This window comes from Felis catus, chromosome B2 (genome assembly GCF_018350175.1).
Source record: "Felis catus isolate Fca126 chromosome B2, F.catus_Fca126_mat1.0, whole genome shotgun sequence".
Classification (NCBI taxonomy): Eukaryota; Metazoa; Chordata; class Mammalia; order Carnivora; family Felidae; genus Felis; species Felis catus.
Genome location: NC_058372.1, coordinates 15,477,590 through 15,505,512, shown reverse-complemented (window position 1 = coordinate 15,505,512; position 27,923 = coordinate 15,477,590). Strand labels below are relative to the sequence as shown.

Genomic DNA, 27,923 nt, shown 5'->3' with positions numbered 1-27,923 from the left:
ACCAAGAGAACACAATGCGTTGGGCTTGTTTAATTTCGTATCTGTCTTCCCCACATGATTAAAATCTCCAAGAGGTCAGACACCCCGTGACTCGTGACTCGTTCAGCAGTTCGGCTCAGTTCCTGGCCCATAATTAGGAGTGTGTTCATACCGATTTCAATGACTGAATGAGAACTACTAGCAAAGTAAACGAACCAAACAGAAAGGAAGGGGGAGAAGGGGAGGAAGGGGAGGTGGGGACGGACGTTCGTCACGGCGTTGAGGGCAGCCTTCTGACATCTGGAAGTGAACTGTCCAAAGCTCTCCTCCTCCTCGCTGCCTCCCTCACAAACCTTCACGGCATTAAGTCCCGAGTGCAGGCAGAGGTGGGAAAAGAGAGACGCCAAAGCTACAAATGCCAGGTTGCTACTTGCTAACCCTCCGGGAGAAGGAGGGCGGCGGGAGGGACCGAACAGGGGGGTCAGAGGCAAGAGGCGAGCGTGTGAGCCTGCGGTCCCTGGCGTGTGTGCACACAAGTTCCTGGTAAACGACACGTTCGTACCTCCATTTCAGGTGGGATCTGAGGTCTGAACACTAAGCACCCACTGTGATACTCTATTTGGAGTTCTGCCCGTTCAGGACAAGTTGCTTGCTTGAAGGATTTTTCCCATGTTCTTCTCGGATCACATTCTCCAGCTTCCTCCTGTGGTTACCCTACAGTAAGACCGGCTCCCAGGAGCAAGGTGGGGAATCCTCACCTCACCGGGCAACTAACTGTCCACTTACTTTTTAACCTCCGGAAGGCAAGGCTGAAAGAAACCAAAAAGGAGAGGGAGGAGCTGATCAGGAAAGCAGGAGAAAGGCAGGCATCCCCACCCCACCCTGTGGTCCTCCAGGAAACTCCCCAGCTCCCTCCATTCTGACCACCCCTCTTCCTTCCCACAGCCCTCCCTCCCACTCAACCTGGCGCTGACTGTGGGGAAGCCAACAGCAGACCTAGGGAGGTGAGGCTGCTGCCAAGAGCCACAAGCAGTTTCATTTGGCACGGCGTCTAAAGGAGAAACAGCTCTGTTTCATCCACCGGGGGGAACGCCGACTCCTGCTGCAAAAATTCCCACAGTCCCCTCTCTGGCGAGGCAAAGGACAGTGTCCTCTGGCCCTTCCAAACCCAGAACATCCAGCTGAAGACAAAAGCGGCTTATCCTGTGTGACCACCGGCAGATGCAAAACGCTGAGCCAGAGGACCCACCGGCTGCCCACACGCCCAGCCTCCCAGAGGCCGCCTCTGGTTGCCAAAGTCTGGGCTCGCCTCCTGCTTGAAATCTCACGGCACCGGCAGAGGCCGTCACTTGGAGCAAGAGGCCAGTCCAGGGCATATATGCTCTATTTTTGCCCTCCTCATCCTCATGGACTTCCCTCCAGATCCTTCATTTTTCGGGAGAAAACAAATCAACCCCTCAGAGCGGGGACGTGACGACCACGTGATGGGGGACAAGTCAGAACCAAGGACGGACTCCTATGTAAGTCAAGACATGGCGGCAGGCATGTAACAGGATGGGGGCCTTCAGGGCTCTTCCTACACATCCTATGACTTGAGGGTCCCCCCATGACTTTCAGGCAAACTTTCCGTTAACAACAAAAGCACTTCACTCTAATGAACCCAGACCCCATTTACTGAGGTAAAGTCAGACACACACCCACAAGCCCGTGGACAATGTGTTGATTCCATCCGTTATTAGGCAGAAGCCACACACACCCAACCGTCCAATGGCCCTCAGTATCTCCTAGCAGAGCAGAGTTAAGAGCTTTTTCTTCTATGTTTATGAAGACACTGTAAAAAATAAATGAATGAATGTGTGTGTGTGTGTGTGTGTGTGTGTGTGTGTGTGTGTGTTAAGACACTGTGGAAGGGAAGGACTAAGCCTAAACAATGTTAAATTAATTTTCCAAGGGACAGGGAGGGAGAGCCCCCACGTATTAGCTGAAACAGTTTTGGTTACAAGAACCCTGGGCTGTAACAGAGGGGAAATTCTGCAGTATCCTGGCAGAAAGTTTTGAATAATGGGAATATGGGCAGATTTTCATCAGGAGCTGTCCTTCTCACCAAAGGCAGTGGGCAGAAACGTTTTCAAAATACTTAGGCTCTCTGCAAGATAAAATTCTGATACCAAAATGAAGTTGGACCCTCACCTATTCTATCACTGGGGGCCTTAAAAAACCCTGCTGCTGAGATGAGCCATTTGGCTTTCTAAGAAAACTGGTGATGGTATCAGATTGACTCACTTTAAAAGAAAATCCCCCAGGCCACAGCCCATAGCCAGAAAGGTTTGTCCAACCTGCTGTGACAGAAGATACTTGCAGAATACTTCTGTTTTGATCCCTTCGTAGGACAGTAAGAGTCTTCCCTTCAGTGTACCTAGACCCTCCCCTAAGGTGTAAAGAGGAATACCCCTGCCCCCTGAGCTTCTTTCCTCCCAAGAATCCCAGGCGCCCCTTGTGCCCCTCTCCCCCCCCCCCCAAACACCCGCTCTATGGCATGCTAGTCTTCCCCCAGAATCCGGGATGAAGCAAGAGCACATACCTTGAAACTATCCTCTTGTTGAGAGGTTGCTAATTCTTTGTTTCCTCTTTTTCTGAAGTTGAAATCTACTATCACTTTATAATCTGTATTTTACTAAAAAGTTGTACTAATGTTATGCGGCTATAAATTAAATAGAAATAAAATTATTTTTGTTATAGGACTTGTCTGTGAATTTCACATATCCCCCAAAATCACCAAATAGTAGACAACTGGAGCAGGAATCCCTTCTTACATGTTTTCTCTCAGATCTCCAACTGGCTGGAAAGTTCTTTGGGGGCAGAGCCAGTCACTGAATGAATGCAAAGCATCAACTGTAGGCAGCATTTTGCTTTAAGGAGTTTTCTTCTGGGTGTATTTTTTTGTTTTAAAAATGAAACACTCTTGGATATGTTACTATACAGAAGTACCAGCTGGTTTCAACAACTCGACTCCCTTCTGAGTTTTTTCCCAACAGTTATTTTACACACCAGGGAAGGAATGAATTGTCCGAATTACAGCTCCATAATTTCATGGTCTCCCTCCTCTTCTGGGTACAGGGTCCAACTCACCCCTCGGGCTCCTGCAGGTCAGGCAGCTGAATCAGGGCCTCGTCTCACTCCCCACTCTCAATGCCCGTAACCGCTCAATGAACAGTCACCATCGTGTGGCACAATATGGCCCAGGCCTGTTAGCTGTTAACCTTACTTAACCTGCCACTTCTCATATTCCAATTCTAGGTGGCAGAATGCTCCCTAAAGCCCACCCGACATTGAATGACCCATCAGGAAAAAGCAGGAGTCCAACAGGACATCAGCAAGCACTCTCTCTCCTAGTAGGTAAATTTAGACATGTTTTGTTCAATAACTGTTTCATTCCAACTGAAACTGAGAAAAAAAAAAAAAGTAAGGCTTTTATTTAAACCGATTTGGCAAGACAAAGCCTCAGAAAGCAGCCGGCTTAGATTTCAACAAGTACTGCACGAACGAAAGCCGAATCTGAGCTGTCAACAAAAGGAAGTTGTTCTTTATTCCAGAAATAGACCTTAGAAAGTAACAAGCGTGGTGCTAATGAGACAGAAGCAGGGCGGGCTTGCTTCTATACTGCCTACCGTGACACCCGCTCACCCTGACTGAACTGCTTTGCAAACAGAGAGGCATTTTCGAATAACCCTTTTAAAATGCTATCCAGAGTTGAACTTTGTACCTCTGTGCACCCAAAAGATGCTGCTCCACAACACAACGTCACCAGGTGTCGTAAATCATTTTACTGGAAAAAATGATGCTTTGGTGCCAAAGCAGAACCCTATTTTCAATGAGTTTAGTAGACCGTGTCCCGAGAGCACACTGCTCAGGGGGGACCTGGCAGGCCGTGCACGTGTTGGGAGTGGTCAGGCTGAGTGCACCGGGGTCCCACAGTGCTTGTGCCATAAGTCGATGGCCTTGCTCACGATTGCGTCCGAGCTGTCCTGGGGAATCTGTGGACAAGCAAACCAGTCTCTGTGAAATTTCAGGGTTTATAACTTCATCATGTCCCTTATTCACTATGGCAGAGCACTTAATTCCCACCGGAGTTTCCACTACTTGCCAGAGAGTATCGTATAAAAGGCTGCTGCCAGGATCTTTGTTTCACGGGCCACCTGAGGACACACTAAGGAGCTCTGGACAGACCGCCTGGGTTTAAAACCTGCCTTGCCCACCGTGTGCCCCTGGGCAGGTTACCGAAGCTGCCTGAGTTCACATCCCATCTCCACAATGGGGCAAACGACAGCCTCACTTCCTAGGGCTGTTTAGGATTACATGGGAGAATCCATGAGAAATACTTAGTATGGGCCCTGGCACTGTTAGCCACCAATACAATGCTGATGATTCATTTACTCATCACACGTTCACTTAGTACTTACTATTTACTAGGCCACTATTCAAATGTCAATAGTGACCAATTTAAAAAAAAAGAATAGACCTGGGGTCCAGTGAAATTCATCCAGATTCATTCATCCATGAATCTCTTCTACCTCTCGCCTAGTTAAGTTTATTTATTCTAAGATACACAGAGATTCATTTAGACCTTTTCCAACATGCACTAAGTATATACTTAAGCACATTAACAAACCCAACTGGGATTCAACCAGAGACAGTAACAGTAATGAAAAGGCTTACAAGCACCCCCCCCCCAGCCCCGCCCAAAAACCATCAAGCTTCCTTTCCATTAAAAAGGATTATTCAGCCTCACATGACAGACCTCACCTCTTCCTTTTCTCAACAAGCCTTCTGAGAGTCACATCAGGGGAGGAGACTCTAGTCTTCAGTGCACACAACAACGGTCTCACTGCTCAGACCATCATCCCCCAAAGAGAGAATGCAAACTGTAATCCACAGACCAACTTTAAGCTAAACTTTTCCAAGGGGAAAAAGTATTTCTTATAATGTAAAAATATCAGAGAAAGAATGTGATGCAATAAAAAAATCTGGCTTCCCAAACGACTTCCTTTCTAGATTCAAAATCAAATTTGAAAAAAGCATACTTACATTTTCCAGAAACTTTGTTATCTTCTCTGCACTGTTCAGAGCCATTACTTTTATTTTAAAGGTTAATAAAATTTCCACAGCTACAAAAACTAAGATCTTACAGGATCCACTTACAACTTTATCCCAAACCCTATAAAAACAAAAAGATACAATAAAATCATTTGAGTGTGAAATTTATGTTTAGCTAAACATCTCAAATTACAATATTAAACCAAATTACTTCTTTTAAGTATAAACTTCAGAGAAAAGCTATAATGAAATAATCATCAAAAAAACAACAAAATAAATCAGCCATTGGAAACTTATTTCAGACACAATTAGCACTGAAAGGGAAGAAGGAATAATCACTAAAAGGTACTTGCTCTGCAAGGGATCTACGAAACACCCATTCCCTAATGTTTTAAAACTGACATTTTAGGGAAAGGAAGTCTTTTTTTTTTTAATGTTTATTATTTAATTTTTTGAGAGAGAGACAGAGACAGAGTGTGAGCAGGCGTGGGGCAGAGAGAGGAGGAGACAGAATCCAAAGTAGGTTCCAGGCTCTGAGCTGTCAGCACAGAGCCCGACATGGGACTCAAACTCATGAACCGTGAGATCATGACCTGAGCCGAAGTCAGACACTTAACCGACTGAACCGCCCGGGTGCCCCTAGGGAAGGAAAGTCTTAAACCAAAGTTTGGATTTCACTAATATTGTGTAATACTAATATAATCATTAAATACTAAGGAAAACAAAAGCATCACTTGAAATAAGATTGGTGCAACGGTTCCAGTGGTTCAAATTCCTAAAACTTCTCTAAGAGCTTAAGGAGCTAGTTATTGATCTCAACCACTCTAAACACAATTATTCTGGTAATTCTTCAAGCTGGTGTTACACTCTTTGTGCTTAGTCACGTACTGTCTTGTGATGTCCTCTGTATGTCACCTCCCCTCCCAACCACCTCACACGGTCTTTGAGCGGCAAGGCCCGGGGCTCTGAACTACTGGCAGCACGTATCTGACCTGAATGAGAACGGAGTTTGAGTCTTAGCTCTCTGCCTGCCTTCGCCTACTTTAAAGATGCCATGATGGAACTAAGAAATAGGAAGGTTTGCTTGGGATTAGGATCCCCCACATTTCTGGCAAAGGAAAGCCTATATCCATATATACTCCTAGAGACGGTTTCAGATGTGAATAACCTACAGCATCTAGCATATTGAGGGCCTTCAAGTCTTCTAATGTTACATTCTAATATTTCCAGCATTAACATCAATTTGTATTCATATTAGATTAATATTACTAACGTTCTAGTATTTCTTTTTTTTTTTTTAATTTTTTTTTTTCAACGTTTATTTATTTTTGGGACAGAGAGAGACAGAGCATGAACGGGGGAGGGGCAGAGAGAGAGGGAGACACAGAATCGGAAACAGGCTCCAGGCTCTGAGCCATCAGCCCAGAGCCCGACACGGGGCTCGAACTCACGGACCGCGAGATCATGGCCTGGCTGAAGTCGGACGCTTAACCGACTGCGCCACCCAGACACCCCGTAGTATTTCTAACTGTACAAATAATAAGTAGAATCAAGTGTTGCTCTGTTGTCTGCCAAAGAAGTTCGCTTCAAACTATGGTATTGTCCTAAAGCAAATTCATACTTTGAAGGCTGATCATGTGAAAAACCAGGACCCTTCTCTGACTCCAGGCCTTCAGAACATCCATGAAATACTTGCCTCTGTAAACTGGATTCGGGCAAGCACCCTGCGAAGCACCTCTTGAACCAGAGATCATAAGGAAGTTTGGACAGCGCAGAACACGTCTTCAGATGACTCAGCAGTCGGCTATCTTCCAGATTCAAGTATTGTTCAAAAGCCTTTGGCTAGTGATTAAAGAGGAAGAGAGATTACTCGTTTCCTGTGACATAACATTACCCAATCTTACAGCCTGTGGTGAATAAAATGTACATGCTGACTGCAAGTAAGTGCTAGAAAACAAAATTTCAGACTCATCCAAGTCATTAGTGACGCAGGTTTCCCAGGTCAGCACCATCAGAGCAATCAACAATCTGGGGCTCAGGGGTTTTCCGGGTTGTTACCCTAATGCTAACGGCACTAATAAGGTTCAACTGATGGTCAAAGTCCAAAGCAAAATTCAATTGTTCTGGGGAACTAAGAACGGCCCATGACACTCCTGGCTGCTCTAGAGTAGATGATATACTCCGGAAAAAGGGGGAAGGGGAAAGGGTAAGATCAGAGAAACAGAGTGGGACCAAAGCGGGGAGACGGGGTTCGGAAAAACTAGACCAAAAGAGCTGGATGTGAAACGGGCCCACCCGTCCCTGGCCACACCGATGCCGACCCATGCTGAGCACTGCTGTGCACCATGCCAAAGACACTCCTACAAGAGACGTCCACAGGAGGAACTCTGAACCCCACGTGCAGGAGAACTCTCAGGAGGCAGAGAAATAACGGGAAGGGAACGAAGAGCCTGGATTCCATCTGGTAGCCTCTCCCACAGAAGGTCAAGCAGCAGCCAATTCTAGGAGCTGGGAGAGCTAACAAAGCTGGCTCCCAGACCAGCCAAATCCACCTTGCACAAGCTGCTGCATTTAGAGTCCGCTGGCCAAGAATGGAGCCTGGGGGTCAAACTCTGCAAACTCTGAAGTCTGTATTCCCTATCCAAAAAAAACAAAACAAAAAAAAAAAAAAACCACCACATCCCATATCACCTAAGCAAATACAAATGTTTATTTTCCTAAATATCTGCATCTCAGCCAAAGAAGTAATTCATATCGCTTACCATGTTCACTACAGCAAACACTATGCTACATACAGGGAACAGAGTGAAAGAAAATATGAAGCCCCTGCCTCCGAGGAGCTTGCAGTCTGCTTGAGACAAACATGTAATAAAGCTATCATGGGGTAAGCACAGGATGCTGGACACGTCGAGGTGGGAATCCTAACCCAGCTTTTAGAAGCCATCAACAGTCTCCCAGAAAGGTGACATGTGAGTTGGCTTATAAAGAATGACAGGAGCGAACCAGGCAAAGAGAGGCCCACATATTAATATGGGGCCCAGTTTTCTCCTCTCTCAGGGGATCTCGAGTTTTTTCTGTTTAACCAACTTTCCTACATGACCTAATAATTCCTGGAGCTTCTCAAGAACACTACACACAACTCCCCCAAAACCGGAAGCTTTTCTCCGAAGTACAAGTCAAAGGACTCTTGTCCTCGCCTTTCACCTCTAAAATCCTATTCTAGAATTTTCGTTGCTTCTGCCAATGGAATGTTTTTTCACAAACATGGATGAAAACACATATATCACGCATTTATATGTTACGTCCCATAGCAAAGAAACTCTCATCTAAAAGTCAGTACAAATAATAGATGGGGAGGAGTGAAAATTTTAAACCATTACCTTTTCCCTCACCACAGTATCAGCTCACTAAGGGCAGAGCCTGTGTATCTATTTTGTTCACTGCTAGTTCTCTGGTACCTAGAACATTACTCAGCATTGTAAGCACTCAACACAGAATTATGAGTAAATGAATATCATGAATTAAATGAAATGCTGAAATACATTAATCAACATCTTTTTTTGAGAGAAAGAGAATATGAATGAATGAATGGGGAGGGGCAGAGAGAGAGGGAGACACAGAATCCAAAGCAGATTCCAGGCTCTGAGCTGTCAGCACAGAGCCCGATGCGGGGCTCGAACCTATGAACCACAAGATCATGACGTGAGCCAAAGCCGGACACTTAACCCACTGAGCCACCCTGGCGTCCCTGTCAACATGTTGATAACCACTCAATGTACATCTTTTTGCCAGTCTTATTAAGTTTTTCTAAACATTTTTTCTTGATTTATAAAATGTTCATTATAAGAAATCTCGAAAATACGGTAAAGGATAACGAAGGATATAAAGATCACTTATACTCACTACTGATAATGTACAGATCGTATAGCATCCGACTGTTTTCCTGTCCCTCCCAGCTTGTGTGCACACGCACCTGCACACTCTCTGGCTTAACAAGCACAGCAATGGCAATGAAAGGAAACTCACTTACTTTAATGACTACACACAATTAAGTCTGAGATGGCTTACAGACAGTCTGCTCTGAAAAGAGATTAACGAGGGAGGCCATCCACATCACAGGATGGTTTCTCTTCTCCCTGCTGGAGAGACCTTGTCAAAGAGCAGAAATTCCTAAAGCTTGTAGAGAGGAGTGGCTGTGATGTAAGCCTATGAATCAGAATACCGCAACATAATCAATGTGTCATCACCAGATCGAGTCTTGTCTTCTGATGCCAAAAACCCATCACTGCCCATTGCATATGCATTTCGCTAGGATTACAAACCAAGCTGTGGTTTGTGATAACCACTTTAGTTGGTAACAAAAACCTGATGATGATAGGAAAGATTATAAAAACTCTCCTTTAACAAAATCCAGGAAGAAGAGGTTGACTAACCACAGTAATGCAAATTTTAAGGTAGACCAAACACAGTTTAAATAAAGAGAAAAGTTCAAGTAAATGAGTAAATCAAACAGCAACGCAAAGGAAATTTAACTTTTCTTACACATTCTGAAGAACTTTAAAAAAAAGCTTCATAACAATTTAAAACTATGTGCTGGGTACTATAAACATACATATTAAAATAAACCTCTCTTTTGAAAATGAAGAAATCAACTTAGGAGGCATTAAGTATCTTGCTGATTTAAAATTCATTTCTAAAAAGCAAAAAGAGTTCAAGCATAGCCAGAGCACTTTTGAAACAGAACAACAATATGAGGGAGTTTACCCTACCAGGTACCAAAACATACTAGGAAGCTATATTAAATGACTCATATGGTGTGGGCCCAGGAATAGACATATAGCTTGAGGGGGGGAAAAAAAAGTCCAGAAAGAGATAGAAGTATATATGAAAATCCAGTGTATAATAAAGGTGGCATTTCAGATCTGTGAAAAATAAGAATGAACCGACACTGTAAATGGTAGGCAGTTCTGTTTCCTAATTGTTTAACTTTGGGGAAGGTAGTTAACTGCTCTGTGCTTCAGTTTCCTCACCCATAAAAACAAAGATGTGCGTTAAAATTAAGTTTCATTAATAAAGCAAACTTCCTGGCATGAAGCACATTCTTAATAACTGTCAAACAGAAAGAGGAAGTGGAAAAAGGTTTATTGCAGTTAACAACCAATAAACAAAGTCAAATCTGAGTCTGATGTCAGGCACAAAATCAATCCCTTCACAAATTAAAGGACTAAATTTTAAAAGGTTTAACAGACACATAGACCAAAGGAGTAGAATAAAGAACCCAGAATTGGACCCACAAATGTATGGCCAACTAATCTTTGACAAAGCAGGAAAGAGTATCCAATGGAAAAAAAGACAGTCTCTTTAGCAAATGGTGCTGGGGGAACTGGATACCAACATGCAGAAGAATGAAATTGAACCACTTTCTTACACCATACACAAAAATAAACTCAAAATGGATTAAAGACCCGAATGTGAGACAGGAAACCATCAAAACCCTAGAGAAGAAAACAGGCAACAACCTCTTTGACCTCGGCCACAGCAATTTCTTACTTGACACATCTCCAAAGACAAGGGAATTAAAAGCAAAAATGAACTATTGGGACCTTATCAAGATAAAAAGCTTCTACACAGCAAAGGAAACAACAAAACTAAAAGGCAACTGACAGAATGGGAGAAGATATTTGCAAATGACATATGGGATAAAGGGTTAGTATCCAAAATCTATACAGAACTTATCAAACTCCACACCCAAAAAACAAATAATCCAGTGAAGAAATGGGCAGAAGACATGAACAGACACTTCTCCAAAGAAGACATCCAGATGCCCAACAGACACATGAAAAGATGCTCATCACTCATCATCAGGGAAATACAAATCAAAACCACAATGAGATACCACCTCACACCAGTCAGAATGGCTAACATTAACAACTCAGGCAACAGTGTGGCGAGGATGTGAAGAAAGAGGAACCCTTTTGCACTGCTGGTGGGAATGCAAACTGGTGCAGTCACTCTGTAAAACAGTGTGGAGGTTCCTCAAAAAATTAAAAATAGATCTGCCCCTATGACCCAGTAATATCACTACTAGGAATTTACCCAAAGGATACAGGAGTGCTGATGTATAAGGGCATTTGTACCCCAATGTTTATAGCAACACTTTCAACAATAGCCAAACTATGGAAAGAGCCTAAATGACCATCAACTGATGAATGGATAAAGAAGATGTGGTTTATATACACAATGGAATACTACTTGGCAATGAGAAAGAATGAAATCCTGCCATTTGCAACAAGGTGGATGGAACTGGAGGATATTATGCTGAGTGAAATAAGTCAGGCAGAGAAGGACAGATACAGTATGTTTTCACTCATATGTGGTCCTGAGAAACAGAAGGCCATGGGAGAAAGGGTAAAAAAAAAAAAAAATAGTTACAAACAGAGAGCGAGGGAGAGAAACCATAAGAGACTCTTAAATACAGAGAAAAAACTGAGGATGGGGTGGGGGAGAGGGGAAAATGGGTGATGGGCACTGAGGAGGGCACTTGTTGGAATCAGCACTGGGTGTTGTATGTAAGCGATTAACCATGGGAATCTACCCCCAAAACCAAGAGCACACTGTATACACTGTATGTTAGCCAACGTGACAATAAACTATATTTAAAAAATAAAATAAAATAAAATAAAATATAAATAAATAAATAAATAAATAAATAAATAAATAAATAAATATTTTTAGGGGCATCTGGGTGGCTCAGTCGGTTAAGCATCTGGTTAAGCATCTGATTCTTGATTTCGGCTCAGGTGATCTCCTGATTCATGGGATCGAGCCCCGCATCCAGCTCAGTGCTAACAGTGGGGAACTTGCTTGGGATTTTCTCTCCCTCTCTCTCTGCCCCTCCCCTGCTCATGCTCTCTCTCAAAATAAATACATAAATTTAAATAAATAAATATTTTTAAAAGTTAGAGCAAAGTTTTTTAAAAATCTGTTTTTTAGGAGTGCCTGGGTGGCATCCGACTGCTGATTTTGGCTCAGGTCATGATCCCAGGGTCATGGGATCGAGCCCTGCATCAGGCTTCATGCTGGGCATGGCATCTCCTTCAGATCCTCTCTCTCCCTCTGCCCCTCACTCCCACTGGCACATACCCTCTCTCTCTCTCTCTCTCTAAACAAAGCATGCTTTCTCCCTCTCTCTCTCTCTCTAAAAAAATAAATAAAAATTTCAAAATAAAACCTGTGTTTTAATCTTGGAATTAGAAAGGGCTTCCTAAATAAGAAAAAGCAAAAGAAAAATATCGACAGATCCAATTGTATCAACACTGAAAAATCTCTGTATGACAGGGAGAAAATATTGTCAACATATGTAACAAGGGATAAATATGCAGAGCATATCAATAACTCTTACAAATTAAAAAGAAAGATGCAAACAAAATAGAAAGGTGGACAAATACAAGTGGCCAATAAGCATATGCAAAGCTGCCCAGCCTCACTAGAAAATGAGGATATGTAAATTAAAATGGGAGACCATGTTCACTATCAGATTAACAAAAATTTAAGAAACTGATACCATCAAGTATTGGCAATGGAGTGGAAAACAGAAAATCTTCTAATCTGTTGTGGGAAGCAAAATTGATATGCCTTCTGGGTGAGCAACCTGGCAATTAAAAAATTTAAATACATCTTTCAACCGAGTAATCCCTTTATAGGTGCCTGACCTACAAAAACATATATGTTTAAAGGATCATATACAAGGGCATGCTGACTGTCAACACAGATCTGTTATATTAAAATATGGCAAATTCTTAACAGGCAATAATATCACATTTTTAAGAGGGGAAAAAAAAAAGGTGGTTCTGGATGAGTGGCTCTCAACCCTAGCCATACTCGAGAATCACCTGCTGCTTTTTAAAACATAGAATTCTGAGCCCCACCCACCCCCAGAGATTCGGACTTAATTGGTTTGGGTGGAGGAAAAGCACTGGTAAGTTTTTAAAAGCTCCCAGGTGGCGCTAATAGGAAGTCAAGGCTGAACACTACCGATCTGCACTGACATGGAGAAGTATTCCAAAACATTAAGTCAAAAAAAAAAAAAAAAATTGTTGCACCATATGAACAATGTTATAATATTTATGTATTTTTTAAAGTTATACATGTAATAAATACATGAATCATTACATGGACATATGTGTATATATTTGTATACATATGTGTGTGCATGGATGCATTCCATCCATCCTAATGTACGTAAGATAGTATAGGATATATACACTGAGCTAATGACAATATTTACTTCTTAGAAAGTAGGGGATAAGGAGGTATTGGTACAGATCTTTGGGAACACTGGATTTATCCAGATTGTTTAATACTTCAAGAATGTACTTATTACTTGTGTTATCAAAAATAAAGAATTCTGGGGGGCGCTTGGGTGGCTCAGTCAGTTAAGCATTCGACTTTGGGTCAGGTCATGATCTCATGGCTCGTGAGTTCAAGCCTCGCGTCCGGCTCTCTGCTGACATCTTGGAGCCTGGAGCCTGCTTCAGATTCTGTCTCCCTCTCTCTCTATCCCTCCCCCACTTGCACGCGCACTCTCTCTCTCTAAAATAAGTACACGTTAAAAAAAAATAAAGAGTTTTTTAAACATAAACTAGCAAAATGCTACTGAATTTGCTCCAATACGAAATAAGAAAAGCTAATGAAATCATGGTATAATCTGGATCTCTTGATTTAATTGGGCAGCCAACATTATGCTTCCCTCACCATGCTTGAATTATTTTTATTGAAATCAACTAAGTCAATTAAATTTTAAAATTCTGAAAATCAAATTTTACTTAACTGAAATCTAGAAGATACTCTTGTAACAGTGCTCTACAAAGCTGAAGGGTCTTGCCAACTGCCCCGGTAACTGTTGTAGTTAGCACAGTTATCCTCGGGGCTCAGTCGGCCTCCGTCAGCGCCCCCTCATCTGGCCCTGCAGCCACTATCACGGTCACTGATTTCAAAAGAATTTTCTAATGGAACAAGTCACTGATTTAAGAAAAAGACATTCATACAACACGCAGTGCTCATCCCAACAAGTGCCCTCTTCAACAGCCATCACCCGCTTTCCCCTCCCCCACTCGCCATCAACCCTCAGTTTGTTCTCAATATGGAAACCAATTTGACAAATTATATTTAAATAAAGAAAAGAAAAGGAAAGAAAAAGACACTCATTTTTATAAATGAGAGAAATAAAGGAAAAAACTAGAAAAAGAGAATGGCAAAGAGCCACTGGCTTATGCTGACAGAGCAAGTGGCCGTAATTCTCTGGACTTGCGGGTCAGAGCACAGCCGCCAGCAGGCTGCCTCTGTCACATCCAGTCACCTTTCCTTCTTCAGTAACAGAATCCTGTTTTCACAGGAGATCACAATGTGATCCCAGCCTCTGCTGCAGACAGAGGTGGCCGGGTGCCACGGTCCTGCCACTAACAGAGGTGCAGAAGGAAAGTCTGTCCAAGGAAGACAGACTTGACTGGCTGTCCCTTCCACTCCTTCCCTTTGGTCTTTGCCCTTCCCTTTCTACCATCTTAGATCATAGATGTCATGGCTGTCACTCTAGCATCCATCTGTGAACAGAGGAGGAAGAAGGGTCACACCTAAGAATGCCAGACCAAAAGGACACGAGCCTGGGTCCCCGCAGATATCATGGCACTATGGCACCCGCTCTGGACTGCCTTCCCTCTAGACTTCTGGTTACAGCAGAGAAAAAGATAAAGCTTCTGTTATTTAGGCTATCCGTTATATGCAGCCAAACGTAAACCTTAAGTAACAGAGAGGCAATCCTAGATAAATCCAGTATATTCTAGACCGGGATAAGGAATACAAAAGAGCAGAGGTTGCACACTATGGCCTGCAGCAGGCCAGACGCACCCGACCATTCTTTCCTGCATTGTCAATGGCTGCTTCTGTGCAACAACAGCAGAGCTGAGTGTTTGCAACAGAGACACAGAGACCATCGGGAAATAGTTACTGTTTGACCTTTTACGGAAAACAGTTTGTAGAGAGTCCGCTCATAATTGCAGCAGCACCAAGAAGTAAGGCTATGTCCCTAGTACCACTGTCCACCGCTACCCTCAAGAGAAAGAAAAGCATCCCTCACCAGCTGGGGTAAAGACTCCCGGTACTTGTTATTTAATTGGTTCACAAAGCATCGGATGATCCAGTAACAGTCGACGCTGTCCTCTACCATCTCTTCCACGGCTTTGGCAATGGCAAGAAATACTTCATCTTCTGGCTCCTGAAAGATTAGTAATAAATCTCTGGTTAAAGGGCGGAAGCCAGCAGAAGAGAGGAATACATATTTCTTTGATGAAAATGAAACCTTACCCCCTAACTTTTGAAGAGGCTGCATTAATAAATCAAAGTGGAACTGAAAAGCACATGGTCCATGACTAAACAGAAGACTAAGGCGGAGATAAGGTTGGGTAACCAGAGAAATTTATTTGATCAGTGGTGCTCATGACTGCCCAAGTTTCAGATTAAGCACTCAGAGATCTTCCACTTTCTAACGTTTAAGGTCATCAAAGAAAACATAAATCATAAGCAAAGTGCTGGCTCTCTCCACCCAAAAATATTCTCAGGGCTAGAAAAGAATTTCTTCCAAAAGGATGTGATAAATATCATAAACAGTAACCGGAGACATCTGTTAATACAGTAATTTGCAAAAATCAGATGACTCCAAGAAGACTAATAAAGCATTTTCTTTATTGGAAAGCATTCATACATACCTTTAGAATTTTGTTCTGTCTTTAAGCAACTAGTAAGTTAAAATGTCCCTAGAATCAGAATTTTAGGAATGAGAAAAATGGCATTTCTCAAACATTGTGTCAATACTCAAAATATGAACATAAACCTTCAAGTAAATTTAAACAAGGTAATCTTATAAAAACTACAATCTACTAAAACCTATTTTGTTTTCAAACACCATATCGTACACAAAATTATGTTTTCATCTAGGATTTAACAGCCAAAGGATTTTAGTGTTAAAAACAAACTAAAAAGCATCTTTCTATTCCTCTTAAAAGCTCCAAGTTAAATCAAAATTCCCATTTTGTTTTTTTTATGAACTAAGCTCTATGCTTTATTTGGATTTTATTAGTGCCCCCCCCCCACCACCACCAATATCCTTTTTTCCATTCCAGGATTTTTTTTTTATTTGCATCCAAATTAGCATCTAGTGCAACAATGATTTCAGGAGTAGATTCCTCAATGCCCCTTACCCATTTAGCCCATCCCCCCCCCCACAACCCCTCCAGCAACCCTCTGTTTGTTCTCCACATTTACGAGTTTTGTCCCCCTCCCTGTTTTTATATTATTTTTGCTTCCCTTCCCTTGTATTCATCTGTTCTGTGTCTTAAAGTCCTCACATGAGTGAAGTCATATATTTGTCTTTCTCTAATTTCGCTTAGCATAATACCCTCCAGTTCCATCCATGTAGTTGCAAAAGGCAAGATTTCACTCTTTTTGCTCTCCAAGTAATACTCCATCGTGTACGTATGCCACATCTTCTTTATCCATTCATCCGTCAATGGACATTTGGGCTCTTTCCATACTTTGGCTATTGTGGATAGTGCTGCTATAAACATGGGGGTGCATGTGTCCCTTCGAAACAGCACACCTGTATCCCTTGGATAAATGCCTAGTAGTGCAATTGCTGGGTTGTAGGGTAGTTCTATTTTTAGTTTTTTGAGGAACCTCCATATTGTTTTCCAGAGTGGCTGCACCAGCTTGCATTGCCACCAACAATGCAAAAGAGATCCTCTTTCTCTGAACCCTCGCCAACATCTGTTGTTGTTTGAGTTGTTAATGTTAGCCATTCTGACAGGTGTAAGGTGGTATCTCATTGTGGTTTTGATTTGTATTTCCCCGATGATGAGTGATGTGGAACATTTTTCCATGTGTCGGTTGACCATCTGGATGTCTTCTTTGGAGAAGTGTCTATTCATGTCTTCTGCTCATTTCTTCACTGAATTATGTGTTTTTTTGGGTGTTGAGTTCCGTAAGTTCTGTATAGATTTTGGATACTAACCCTTTATCTGATATGTTGTTTGCAAATATCTTCTCCCATTCTGTCAGTTGCCTTTTAGTTTTGCTGATTGTTTCCTTTACAGTGCAGAAGCTTTTTATTTGATGAGGTCCCAGTAGTTCATTTTTGCTTTTGTTTCCCTTGCCTCCGGAGACATGTTGAGTAAGAAGTTGCTGCGGCCAAGATCAAGAGGTTTTTGCCTGTTTTCTCCTCGAGGATTTTGATGGCTTCCTGTCTTATGTTGAGTGAGGTCTTTCACCCATTTTGAGTTTATTTTTGTGTATGATGTAAGAAAGTGGTCCAGGTTCATTCTTCTGCATGTCTCTGTCCAGTTTTCCCAGCACCACTTGCTGAAGAGACTGTCTTTATTCCATTGGATATTCTTTCCTGCTTTGTCAAAGATTAGTTGGCCATACATTTGTGGGCCCATTTCTGTGTTCTCTATTCTGTTCCATTGATCTGTTCCATTGATTGTTCTTGTGCCAGTACCATACTGTCTTGATGATTACAGCTTTGTAGTATAGCTTGAAGTCTGGGATTGTGATGCCTCCTGCTTTGGTTTTCTTTTTCAAGATTGCTTTGGCTATTCATGGCCAAAATTCCTATTTTAATAAAAGCATTTCATTTTAGGTCTCCTTTCAACTCCTTAATATTCTAGAAAATGTCAAGAGTAAGAGAATCACAGAAAATAACATTTTCTTAACATTTAATTAATGTCAGAGGAAGAGAAAGAAGAAGGGAGACTCCCTTCCGAGACTCCCACCCAATACTGGACACTCTGCCGGGGGCTCCCGAATGTGGCAGCTCACTGGCTCCAGGATGGTCTGAGAGGCCAGGGAGGAGGACCAATGTCCTCGACCGTGTTCCCAGGCCTGTGTCAAGCACTGTCACACACTCTGCTATACAGGAATACTAAAGAGGCTGCGTGGGGCTCAATGACTGGGGAGATGTGGGGGCAGAGCCAACACCAACACTTTGAGGTCACACTTGCCACAGGCCGCAGTAGAGGTGTCGGCTTGGAGCACGGACCAGCTGAGTAGGGATGAGACCCATCACTTAGGTTTCTTGAACTAATAGATAGTCTAGCCTCATTTAATATATAATTTAAGAACTTGCAGAGAACTATCCACTTCGCTTTGTCAGAGGTAAGCAAAGTTTAAAGACGTTTGTTAAGAGTTCCAATTATTTTCAGTTCTCTCTTGATAAACTTAACAAAAGTGGACAACAGCCTAAGCTCTATCCGTGGGAATCACATTATTAACTTCAAAGAGAACGAATAAGTCAAAACTCTCAAAGTGCTATACTGACTGGTAGGCTGTAAACTGCAATGAAAAAAATAAGCTTTGGGGGGCGCCTGGGTGGCTCAGTCAGTTGAGTGTCTGACTTCAGCTCAGGTCATGATCTCACGGTTCGTAGGTTGGAGCCCCGTGTCGGGCTCTGTGCTGACAGATCAGAGCCTGGAGCCTGCTTTGGATTCTGTGTCTCCCTCTCTCTGCTCCTCCTGTGCTCATGCGCTCTCTCTCTCTCTCCCCCTCAAGAATAAACATTAAAAAAAATAATTAAAAAAAATAATAAGCTTTGGGGCACCTGGGTGGCTTAAGTCAGTTGAACATCTGACTCTGGATTTTGGCTCTGGTCATGATCTCATGGTTCATGAGTTCAAGCCCCTCATCGGGCTTGCACTGATGGTGTGAGCCTGCTCGGGAGTCTCTCACTCTGTGCCTCCCCTACGTGTGCACACACGTAGGCATGCACCCTTTCCTCTCAAAAATAAATAAACTTAAAAAAATGTTTTATTGACGAGCACAGCTTGCAGGCAAATCCCGATTGTGAGCAGTGTTTTAGCCACATACACAAAAAGTTAAAATGCCGAAAATGAATTTCGAACTGCATTAAAATAGCCAAAGCCCAAGAGTTATCATCATTCCTTTGCCTGAACTTCTCCTCTTCCGCTTCTTTTCCCTTTACAAACAGCAAGCAGTCCAAGTAACTGGAGTAAAGGTTTGTCGAAGACGGAAGTTTAAAAAGCAGGTTGGGGCCTCCAGGTGAGGGCCAAGAGGTAGCTGGCAGTGCTGGTTCCGAGACGAACAAGCAGATCAGTAAGTGTACCAAGGGGGACCGGAGCCTTTCATATTCGCAACTGTCAGACAAGGAACTCGCACACACAGGAGGGTGAAGGCTAGAGGCACTCGTGGTACTGGACTGGAACCAGAGGGATCAGTGTCAACGGGGGGCATCCAACACCCAGAGCCAGACACACAAACACACCTAGGTGTGTGTGAATGGGTGTGGGTGATTCTATATAGCGAAGGTGCACATGTGTCCCAGCTCTGTCTACGGACAGGACCTAGAAGCCCCACACACCAGCCACAACACGAGAACATCCGCTGCCCTGTAAAACCACACTTGATTCAACACGGAAACAGCTGATTTGGGGCTTGGGTAGAGAAAATACAAGATGGGTTGGGAATACTTTTTGTGTCGGAAAGTACAGAAATGCTCAAAACGATGGGAACTTATCATAAAGAGAGAGGAGTCGATCTGAAGGGGCTCCCACTGGCCTAATCTGAGACAAGCTGAACATCAAGTAAATAATAGGAGTAATGGATTTCAGGCCATTGAATAAAAGAGGAAACCATAAATTCACTCTGGCATAAATAAATAAATGAGGGAGAAGGGAAAACCCTTCCTTATAAAAGAATGCCAACTAATAAATGCAGAAGACAAAAGCAGTTAGAAAATCACCATCTGGCAACCAGCACAGTAAAAGTTACCTCAGGCAGGAATCATTAGTGGATGGACATTGACTTGGTCTCAAAGCATCTCCTCACAAAATGACTTCTTAGTTACAAAAGGAAAAATAATAATCTTACTTTGAAGAAAAAGGGCCGACACCACTTTAACCAACTGGTCAAAGTTAGCGGCAACAGTAATTAAGTATCATTCTTCTGCAGTATTCCTGCCAAAAATTCATAATCGAATTTTAATCATGAGGAAGCAACAAATGAACCCAAACTAAGACACGCTCTACTGCCCAGTACTCTTCAAATGTGTCAAGGTCATCACAGACAGACCAAGGAACTTTTTCCAGATGAAAGGAGACGAAGATGTGGCAATAAATGCCACCTGTGAGCCCACACTGGATTCTAGACCCAGAAGAGGAAAGCAGCAGGACATTCAGTAAGGTCTCCAGATCCATGGTATTTTATCAACGATAATTTTATGGGTTTGATAATTATGTAAGACGAAACATTTGGTGACACTAGGTGAAAGTACATGGGAACACTATACTATTTTTGCCAGTTTTTCTATTTCTAAAATGGTTTTTAAAAGAAGAGTTAAAACACTTAAAATATTTTTTAAATCATCAACAAAGGTTAAAACTAGTGGGTGAAAGTTTGGTAAGAAAGTCTGATAAGTTCTGAACAAAACTTTTTGTTGGTCGGTGATACAGGGCATTATTGGGACAACTAGTCAAATGTGAATGGAGTCTGAAGATCAGATCTTAATACTGTATCACTGTAAACTTCTTGTTTTCAATGATTATACTATGGTTATCCTATACTGTGGTGACCTAGGGGAGTGTTATTTTCTTTAGGAAGTATATACTGAAGGAATTTCAAGTAATGGAATATCATGTCTGCATCTTATTTTCATATGGTTTAGAAGAAAATATGTATACATAACACAGGGAAAACAACAAAGCAAACATGGTAAGATATTAATGATGGAGAAACTTGGGTAAGGAGTATATAGGGTTTCTTAGTAGTATTCTTGCAAGTTTGCAATTATTTCAAAATAAAATGTATTTTAAAAAATTAGATTGAGTAGGAATGTGCAGGGCCACGAACGCCAGGGGAAGATGTATTGCTTTTATTGCCCAGAGAGAGGAGAGCCACTGAGAGTTTCTAAGGTAAAATATGATGTAGTCAAATGCTAACAGGATGGGACAGTCTAGACTTGAACTAAGTGTTAAACAAAAGTACCACTAACCAGTGGAAAGGAAGGACTTCGAGGCAACTTTCCAGACTCCAGCTGGTACATGCGGAGATAGACTTCAACCTGAGGCGTGGCCTCAGTGACACAGCGAACGACTTTCAGGGCGTGAAGGACATCACAGTACTGCTCCTTGCGGTACAACATCACCTGGGCATGGGACTCATGGTGTGGAGGCAGGATCCCTATATGGAGACAGAGGGGGGGAAAGAAAGTACAAAAACACTGAGATGCAAATCCAAATCCCCCCTTTATTGGAGAGAATCAAGTGAGAAGCTGCCCATTACAATCAGACTAGAATCACACAGATATTTAGTTACCATACAGATTCTGTTTTAGAAATTCTCTCTATATAAAACAATCTTAAATTTTAAATACTATCATTATTTCAATGGTACCTGCATCATTGATATTTAAGAGAAATGAAATGGCATCATAAAGCCCTTGAATAAGTGTGCCACTTAAACTCAAGATAACCACATCAATTATCAAGATGATTTAATTAAATGTATGGTTGTCAGCCCGGGGCCACCCTCGGCTCCTACAGACCGGTCTCCAGTTTTTGCATGTTGCTCCTGCTATGCACTGAACTGCTTCCCCCAAAATGCAGATGTTAAAGCTCCACCCCAGTGTGGCTAAATGTGGAGACAGCGCCTAGAAGGAGATTAAGGTTAAATGAGGCTGTAAGGTGGACTGTAATCCAACAGAGCTCCGGCCCTTACAAGAGAAGGAAGAGATAGCATTTGCTGTCTCTCTCTCTGCCATGTGGGGACAGATTGGGATGGTGGCCATCTACAAGCCAAGTGAGGCCTCACCAAGAACCAAACCAGCCAGCACCTTGATCTTGGATTTCTCAGTCTCCAGAACTGAGAGAACATAAACTGTTGTTTAAGCAGCCCGGTCTGTGGTATTTAGTTATGGCTGCCCTAGCCAACCATACAGGCCCCTCATCTCAGGACCAGCACCAACGTATCAAATCCTTCTCTTCCCCGATGATCAAAACTTGCTCACAAAGTAGCCTAGCTTCGGGACCACAGAAATCTCTGATTTTCACTGATGAGACCACCTTACATCATATTCTGATGCCATTTCATGCTGACTCATTTAAACATGCCTACCTATGAGGTTTGGGGGCAAAAACCATCTTTTTTACAAACAAATGGCATGGAAAAAGCATAGTGGGAGGAGCACCGGACAGGCTTTTAGCAAACATAGTTTCTAGTCCCATGTGTGAGAACACCAGGACTCTCAAAATGTCTCTCTGGGAACTTGTTTCCTCAGCTGTCAGAGGTGGGAAATGGGATGGGTAAGCATCTCACCGAGCGTCTTCTGCACAACACGAGCCCTAAAAGCCCGCATGGAAAGAAGGATGCCAGGGTCAAACAGGTTTGTAAAACGCTGACAATGAATTTTCAAGGCTCTAAATTCTGCTATAAAAAAAAAAAACCGTATTTATTCCGGCCTCATTAAATGTAACAAGACTGTACAGGAACATGGACTCTGGAGTCCAAGTTCCTGGGTTTGAACTCTAACTCTACAATTCAGTGGCTGGACGGCTGTCGGCCACTTACTCAATCTCCCCTTAGAGAAGGCTGAGCTTCTCCATCTGAAAAATGAGACTAACAATATGTGTCATACAGTTGCTGTAATGAATAAAAAATTATATAAAGTGCTTCGAAAGTACACAACACATACTAAACTAGCGTTAAGTGTTAGCGTACATCTGATAAGGATCACTCTTTTAGTAGAAAACACCACAGATACAGTATGCTAAAGAACAGTCTGGAAAACAAAAGGTGGGTGAGCACAAGAGACTTTAGCTAACATGACGCAATGTTAACATCAGAACCTAACTCGCTTAAATGTTCTTTGTCCTGACAGAAAGCTTCACCTACCTTAGCTTTGGAGTTCCGTACCAGGCTTCCGCAAAAGCCAAGGGAATACACTAACATGTCCTCCAAATCTGGGCTAATAAAGATTAAACAGCTGTAATTACACCCTCCTCATACTACTTGAGGCAGCACAGTGCCTCCCATGTTCAACCTCAAAGAGCTAGTTCTAAAGTTCTGATAGTTACCTGAAATGGTATCAGCAGGCCTGACAAGGCCCCTGAGTAATCAACCCCTGTTCTAGGAAGAGTCAGCCTGTCTCCTTACACGGCATGGCGGCTCCAAATCTCCAGTGTCTTTACCACAAAAATAACAACAAAGACTTACCTGGTAAAGACAAGTGGGGAAAACAGGGGTGACGAACAAGCCTGGACACTCTCGAGGTGTCACAAAGCACAACTGTACGTCTCCCACCCAATCCACTGGTGTTAGTAACTAATAAGACACATAGTATTTCCCAGCAGAAAGAGTGTCAGCATCCCTGGAAGGCATTTATTTTGATGGCCACTGGAAACACCAAGATTTAAGAACAAAGGCTCAAGATGTAAGAAAAACTAAAATAGTTGATACCTGCTCTCTGGGCAGTAACCGCACTGTTACCCACCAGACATACAAGTGCTCAAAGACTGTCGGGATGCACAACAAAGCAAGGCATTCCACTTTCTAGAATGGACTGTGCTTGCTCGCTGCCTCCACATTACATAATCAGACTTAGGACAGCAGATGTCTCAAGTCCTGCAAATACAGTACGTTTTCGAAAGAGAACGAGGCCGACAGTCTATCTTACCTTCAAACGGGCTCCACCAACCTAAGTTCGAATCCTAGCTCTGCCACTTACAGACTAGAAGGCCCCAGGCAAGGGATTTAGGCTTGCAGTCTTTTTTTCCCCATCTGCAAAACTGGGATATTAATACCTACCTCACAGGAGAATTTGGCGATGACTCGAATTGTTTGTTTGTTTAAGGAAGAAAGAAAAGGAGGATGGCAACGGACAGGTATTATAAGCATCAGCAGGCCCGGCAGAAATCGAGGAAGAAACACTTGGCTCAAAAGGCCAGTCACCTGTGGCCCCTAATACACTTTTTCTCCCACAGAAACCGAGCAGGCGCATTTCTCCTTCTCCTTCAGCCACTCGTCACTGGAATGTATCCATTTATGATTCTAGGAAATAAAAACTCCTCCATTTCTCTCTGACTCTGCTAGCACTCATCGGGAAGTTAGACCCCCTAGAGCTGGGAATCACAGAAATGACACATTGAGAGCCACAACCTAGGAGTTAATTTAATGTAGCTCAGTAACCTCATTTTATAGGTGCAAGAGCTGAGGCCTCGCCGGGGTCTTCCTCAGGTTTACCCAGTTGACAGCGAAGCCCGGGCCAGCTCTTTCTCCAGTCCAATGCTCTCCCCGCACCTTGTTTCAGGAACACACCTTACTTCCTCTTCTATTATTACTGACGCCCCTAGAGTAATATTTAACGTACTGCTACTGAAATCACCTTCTTAAAGGCTTTCACAGTGAGCAATAATTCAGTCTCCTGACATTAGGCCCAATATGCAGCAAAGGGCCTAGAAGAATCCTCTCTTTCCTGACTGATAAGAATGACAAATATCCCATCACTCAACATTTTTGAAGATAAATCTTCCAACTCTTGAGTCTCATACCTAGAAGCACCTTCCATACCAACGCACGGTACATGGACGGGAGAGGGAATCTCTGACTAAAAGTACAAAGTTTCTCGATATCTAGAGGAAGAAACAAAGAACAATTGGTTAGAAACTTTTTATGCTGACGACGCAAAAGTGCATTTCAGTTTTTTGTTTGTTTGTTTGTTTAATTCAACTACAGTAAGACACTTCTCCAGAGGATGTCCACTACAGTCAGTAAATCTAGAAAAGGCAACACTGGTCTGATTTCTAGCCCGGGTGTTTCACCAACTGACTACTTGAAAACAATCAGTGCTTCACAGCCTAGGAGATGCATGTTGCATACATTACTACATTCCCTGTGTCACATTAGCAGTAGTTACTATTTACAGAATTTCATTTAATCCACACTGCAAAGCTTGTTGGGTAGTTATTGTTTTAAAGCTGCAGAAACTGAAGCCCCAAGCAGGTAAGTGACTTTAGTTAGCAGAGCTAGTGAATGGCATGGTCAGCCCTTAGATCCCCACATTCTCCAATAAACCACACTCAGCTGTCCTGAACCTCAATTCCCTGTGCTCGTCAAATTCCAGCCATGCTTAAAACACAAAGATCAGGAGGGAAACGGTTTTGAAATTATAGAAGCATTCTATGCATATAAAGTACTATTTTTACCTATGGTTCAGTTTATTTTACTTTAGTCAGCAGAACAGACCTTATTATTACTACAAAGCAACTAAGATGTCAACACATAATGTAGTCTCACGGTATTTGCATCGGAGAAAAATCGTGGGGAGAGTTATGAATTTACCCAGAAGCTATGATAACAGCTCTGAAAACAGAGGAAATATATGGGTCTAATATGAGAAAAAATACCACAGCCTTCTTAACAGTCCTTTCAAAGACATCCGACTCAGCCTTAGCAAATAGAAGCTTGAAAAATCCATAAGCTCTCCCAAAATACACCATTCACCTGTCATCCTATCAGTAAAAGATACAGCAGGTAACAAATACTTCTGAATGTCTTTCAAGATAACACTTCTTTCAGGACAGCTGGGACGACTAAAACCCAATAACCTCAATCTAACTTGTAAAACTCACCGAGCCGGTCATCTTTTAGGAGAATCTCCAATGATTTCTTTTCTTCAACTCCACGAAACCCCACTTTCTCATAATACACTGAACGGAAGTTTCTCTGTGAGTCCTCAGTCATGTTTCATTCTTGGAGAGAGAAAGAGTAGGGAGAGGGAAAGAGTGAGCTTAAAAACAGAGACTGGACAATTTGGGAACTTTTCCAATGATTTTCTCAAAATTCCCCACGAATTCAATATACTAAAATAAACTGGCTGCCTTTGCATAGGACTCAACATTATCTATTTTTTTAATGTTTATTCATTTATTTTGAGAGAGAGAGAGAAAAGGAGGGGCAGAGAGAGAGAGAGAGAGAGAGAGAGAGAGAGAATCCCAAGCAGGCTCCACGCTGTCAGCACAGAGATGAACAGGGCTGGATCTCACAAACCATGAGATCATGACCTGATCTGAAATCAAGAGTCACTTAAATACTGAGCCACCCAGGCACCCCTAAATGTCTCATTTTAAACAACTAACACCACCTCACCTATGTTCCTTGGCCAAAAACCAGGACGTAAAACTAAAGTCCTCTGAGCTGCTAAAATAGATTTCACAAGGTGCATGCACTAAGGCTCCTACTTTACTTATGGGAGTTCCTGGCCATTATACACGTTCAAAGAAAAGAAGGGAAAAAAAAAAAAACCCAACACTAGTGAAATACGAGGACAAGACGTCATACAAAAGGGGTTACCAAACAGTCTCCACTAGGAATTGTTTTTGCTTTTACAAATATTATGCATTAAAAAAAATGAAACTATATTCTAAAATGCTGGCAATGTGTCTTTAGGTAGTAGGATTCCGGGTGATTTCTTTTGCTTAGCCATATTTTCAAATGGGCATTCTGTGAAATAAAAAACTAAACTATAAAAAAAGTAAAAACAACAACAACAACAAAACAAGCTTCTCACTTAGTTTTCCTTTAAACACAATCCTACCAAATGCAGTTATCGAAATCAGAGCCCACAAGAGACGAACAGCACTGAACTGTAAACCAGAAGGGGGGAGGAGTGAAGCCTATTAATAAACGATGCCACAGAACTGAAGACAGAATAACGACTTAAAATCTGGCATTGGGACTCAAAAAGTTCAGCGGTGTCAGGTTCTTCCACAATAACGTTCATAGGACTGACTGCAAGACATCGGGGGAAAGGTGAGATTAGGCTGGCATTAAAAAAAAAAAAAAGAATAAAATGGATGTAAGGCATTTTTCAGAAAGTATTGCACTGCCTGAAATCAAATACTTAAAATGTCAGTGCAAAAAGGAGTCTAATCCTCAGGTTTTAGAAATCCTGACAAGTCCCCAGCGAGGAAGGGAGGGTTGAGTTCCAGACAAGCCAAGGTCTTCCTTATCGAAAACTCTGCACCCCTTCGGTCTCAGGAAAGGTCAAGAAAGATTCGTTAAAAAGGAGAAATTCTAAAGGGTTCTGAGCTTTGGGGACCACACGTTTTAAACAAAAACAAAAACGAAACAAAAAACAAAAATTCCAGGGTGGCTCAGCGGGTAAGCATCAGACTTTGGCCCAGGTCGTGATCTCGCGGTTTGTGAGTTCGAGCCCCTCGTTGGGCTCTGTGCTGACAGCTCTGAGCCTGAAGCCTGCTTCTGATTCTGTGCCTTCCTCTCTCTCTCTGCTCCTCCCGTGTTCATGCTCGCTCTCTCTCTCTCTCAAAAATAAATAAGCATTAAAAAAATTAAAAAATTCCAAAGCACTAGAACGCCAAATGAGTTCGGGGATTTCTTTAAAAGCAGCAAACAGCTGCAGGGCGGTGCGGTGCCCGTTACCTACACACACGATTCTCAGATTAGGTCCTCCCGGAGGAAAATCTTGTAATTTACACGCCGGCCCCTGAGCGTCCACCTGAGGAAAAGTCAACACACCCTGCTCCACGACCCCAGGTCCCACTCTCCCTGTTATGCTTCACCTCTAGCAGTGGAAACCACACCCGGGTTGAGACTAAGTGGTCCGGGGGGAGGCGGCGGAAACCAGGCCCAGCGCGCTGACCGGCCGGCGGGCAGGGGAGGCGACGTGAAGGCCGCCGCGGGGACCGGCGCGCCCGAGGGCGGCCCCCGGGGCGGAGGGAGGCTACGGGCCACCTGCGCCCTGTTAGCCAGCGCCCGGTCGCCCCCGCCGTCGCCGG

The 27,923-nt window shown here is 42.8% G+C and overlaps 1 protein-coding gene across 5 annotated transcripts; it reads right to left on the bottom strand.

Annotated features, from left to right (window-relative positions):
• Positions 1-15: 15 nt before the first annotated feature.
• TBC1D7 (TBC1 domain family member 7) lies at positions 16-27,923 on the bottom strand. Of its 5 annotated transcripts, none has more exons than XR_006597551.1 (11): positions 27,708-27,921; positions 25,758-25,877; positions 24,678-24,758; positions 21,125-21,312; positions 15,206-15,343; positions 6,770-6,915; positions 5,065-5,194; positions 3,743-4,013; positions 2,561-3,119; positions 1,677-1,810; positions 16-788 (listed from the first exon to the last, which is right to left on the bottom strand). XR_006597551.1 is itself a non-coding variant. In XM_045057108.1 (8 exons), the coding sequence occupies exons 2-8, from the start codon at positions 25,867-25,869 to the stop codon at positions 3,927-3,929; spliced, it is 882 nt and encodes a 293-aa protein (XP_044913043.1). In that variant the 5' UTR covers positions 25,870-25,877; positions 27,708-27,921; the 3' UTR covers positions 3,536-3,926. The 5 variants fall into 5 exon arrangements, 2 of the variants coding, with proteins under 2 accessions (XP_044913043.1, XP_044913044.1); XR_006597552.1 differs by having other exon boundaries at positions 2,561-2,680; XR_006597553.1 differs by lacking the exons at positions 1,677-1,810; positions 2,561-3,119.

Excerpts from the sequence above, each read along its gene's own strand:
- TBC1D7 (XM_045057108.1), bottom strand. The coding sequence starts at position 25,869 with ATGACTGAGGACTCACAGAGAAACTTCCGTTCAGTGTATTATGAGAAA. Across the intron at positions 6,916-15,205 it reads GGGAGTCTTTACCCCAGCTG|CCAAAGGCTTTTGAACAATA; the intron begins GTGAGGGATGCT and ends TTTAATCACTAG. Across the intron at positions 5,195-6,769 it reads CCCGAATCCAGTTTACAGAG|GGTTTGGGATAAAGTTGTAA; the intron begins GCAAGTATTTCA and ends TTGTTTTTATAG.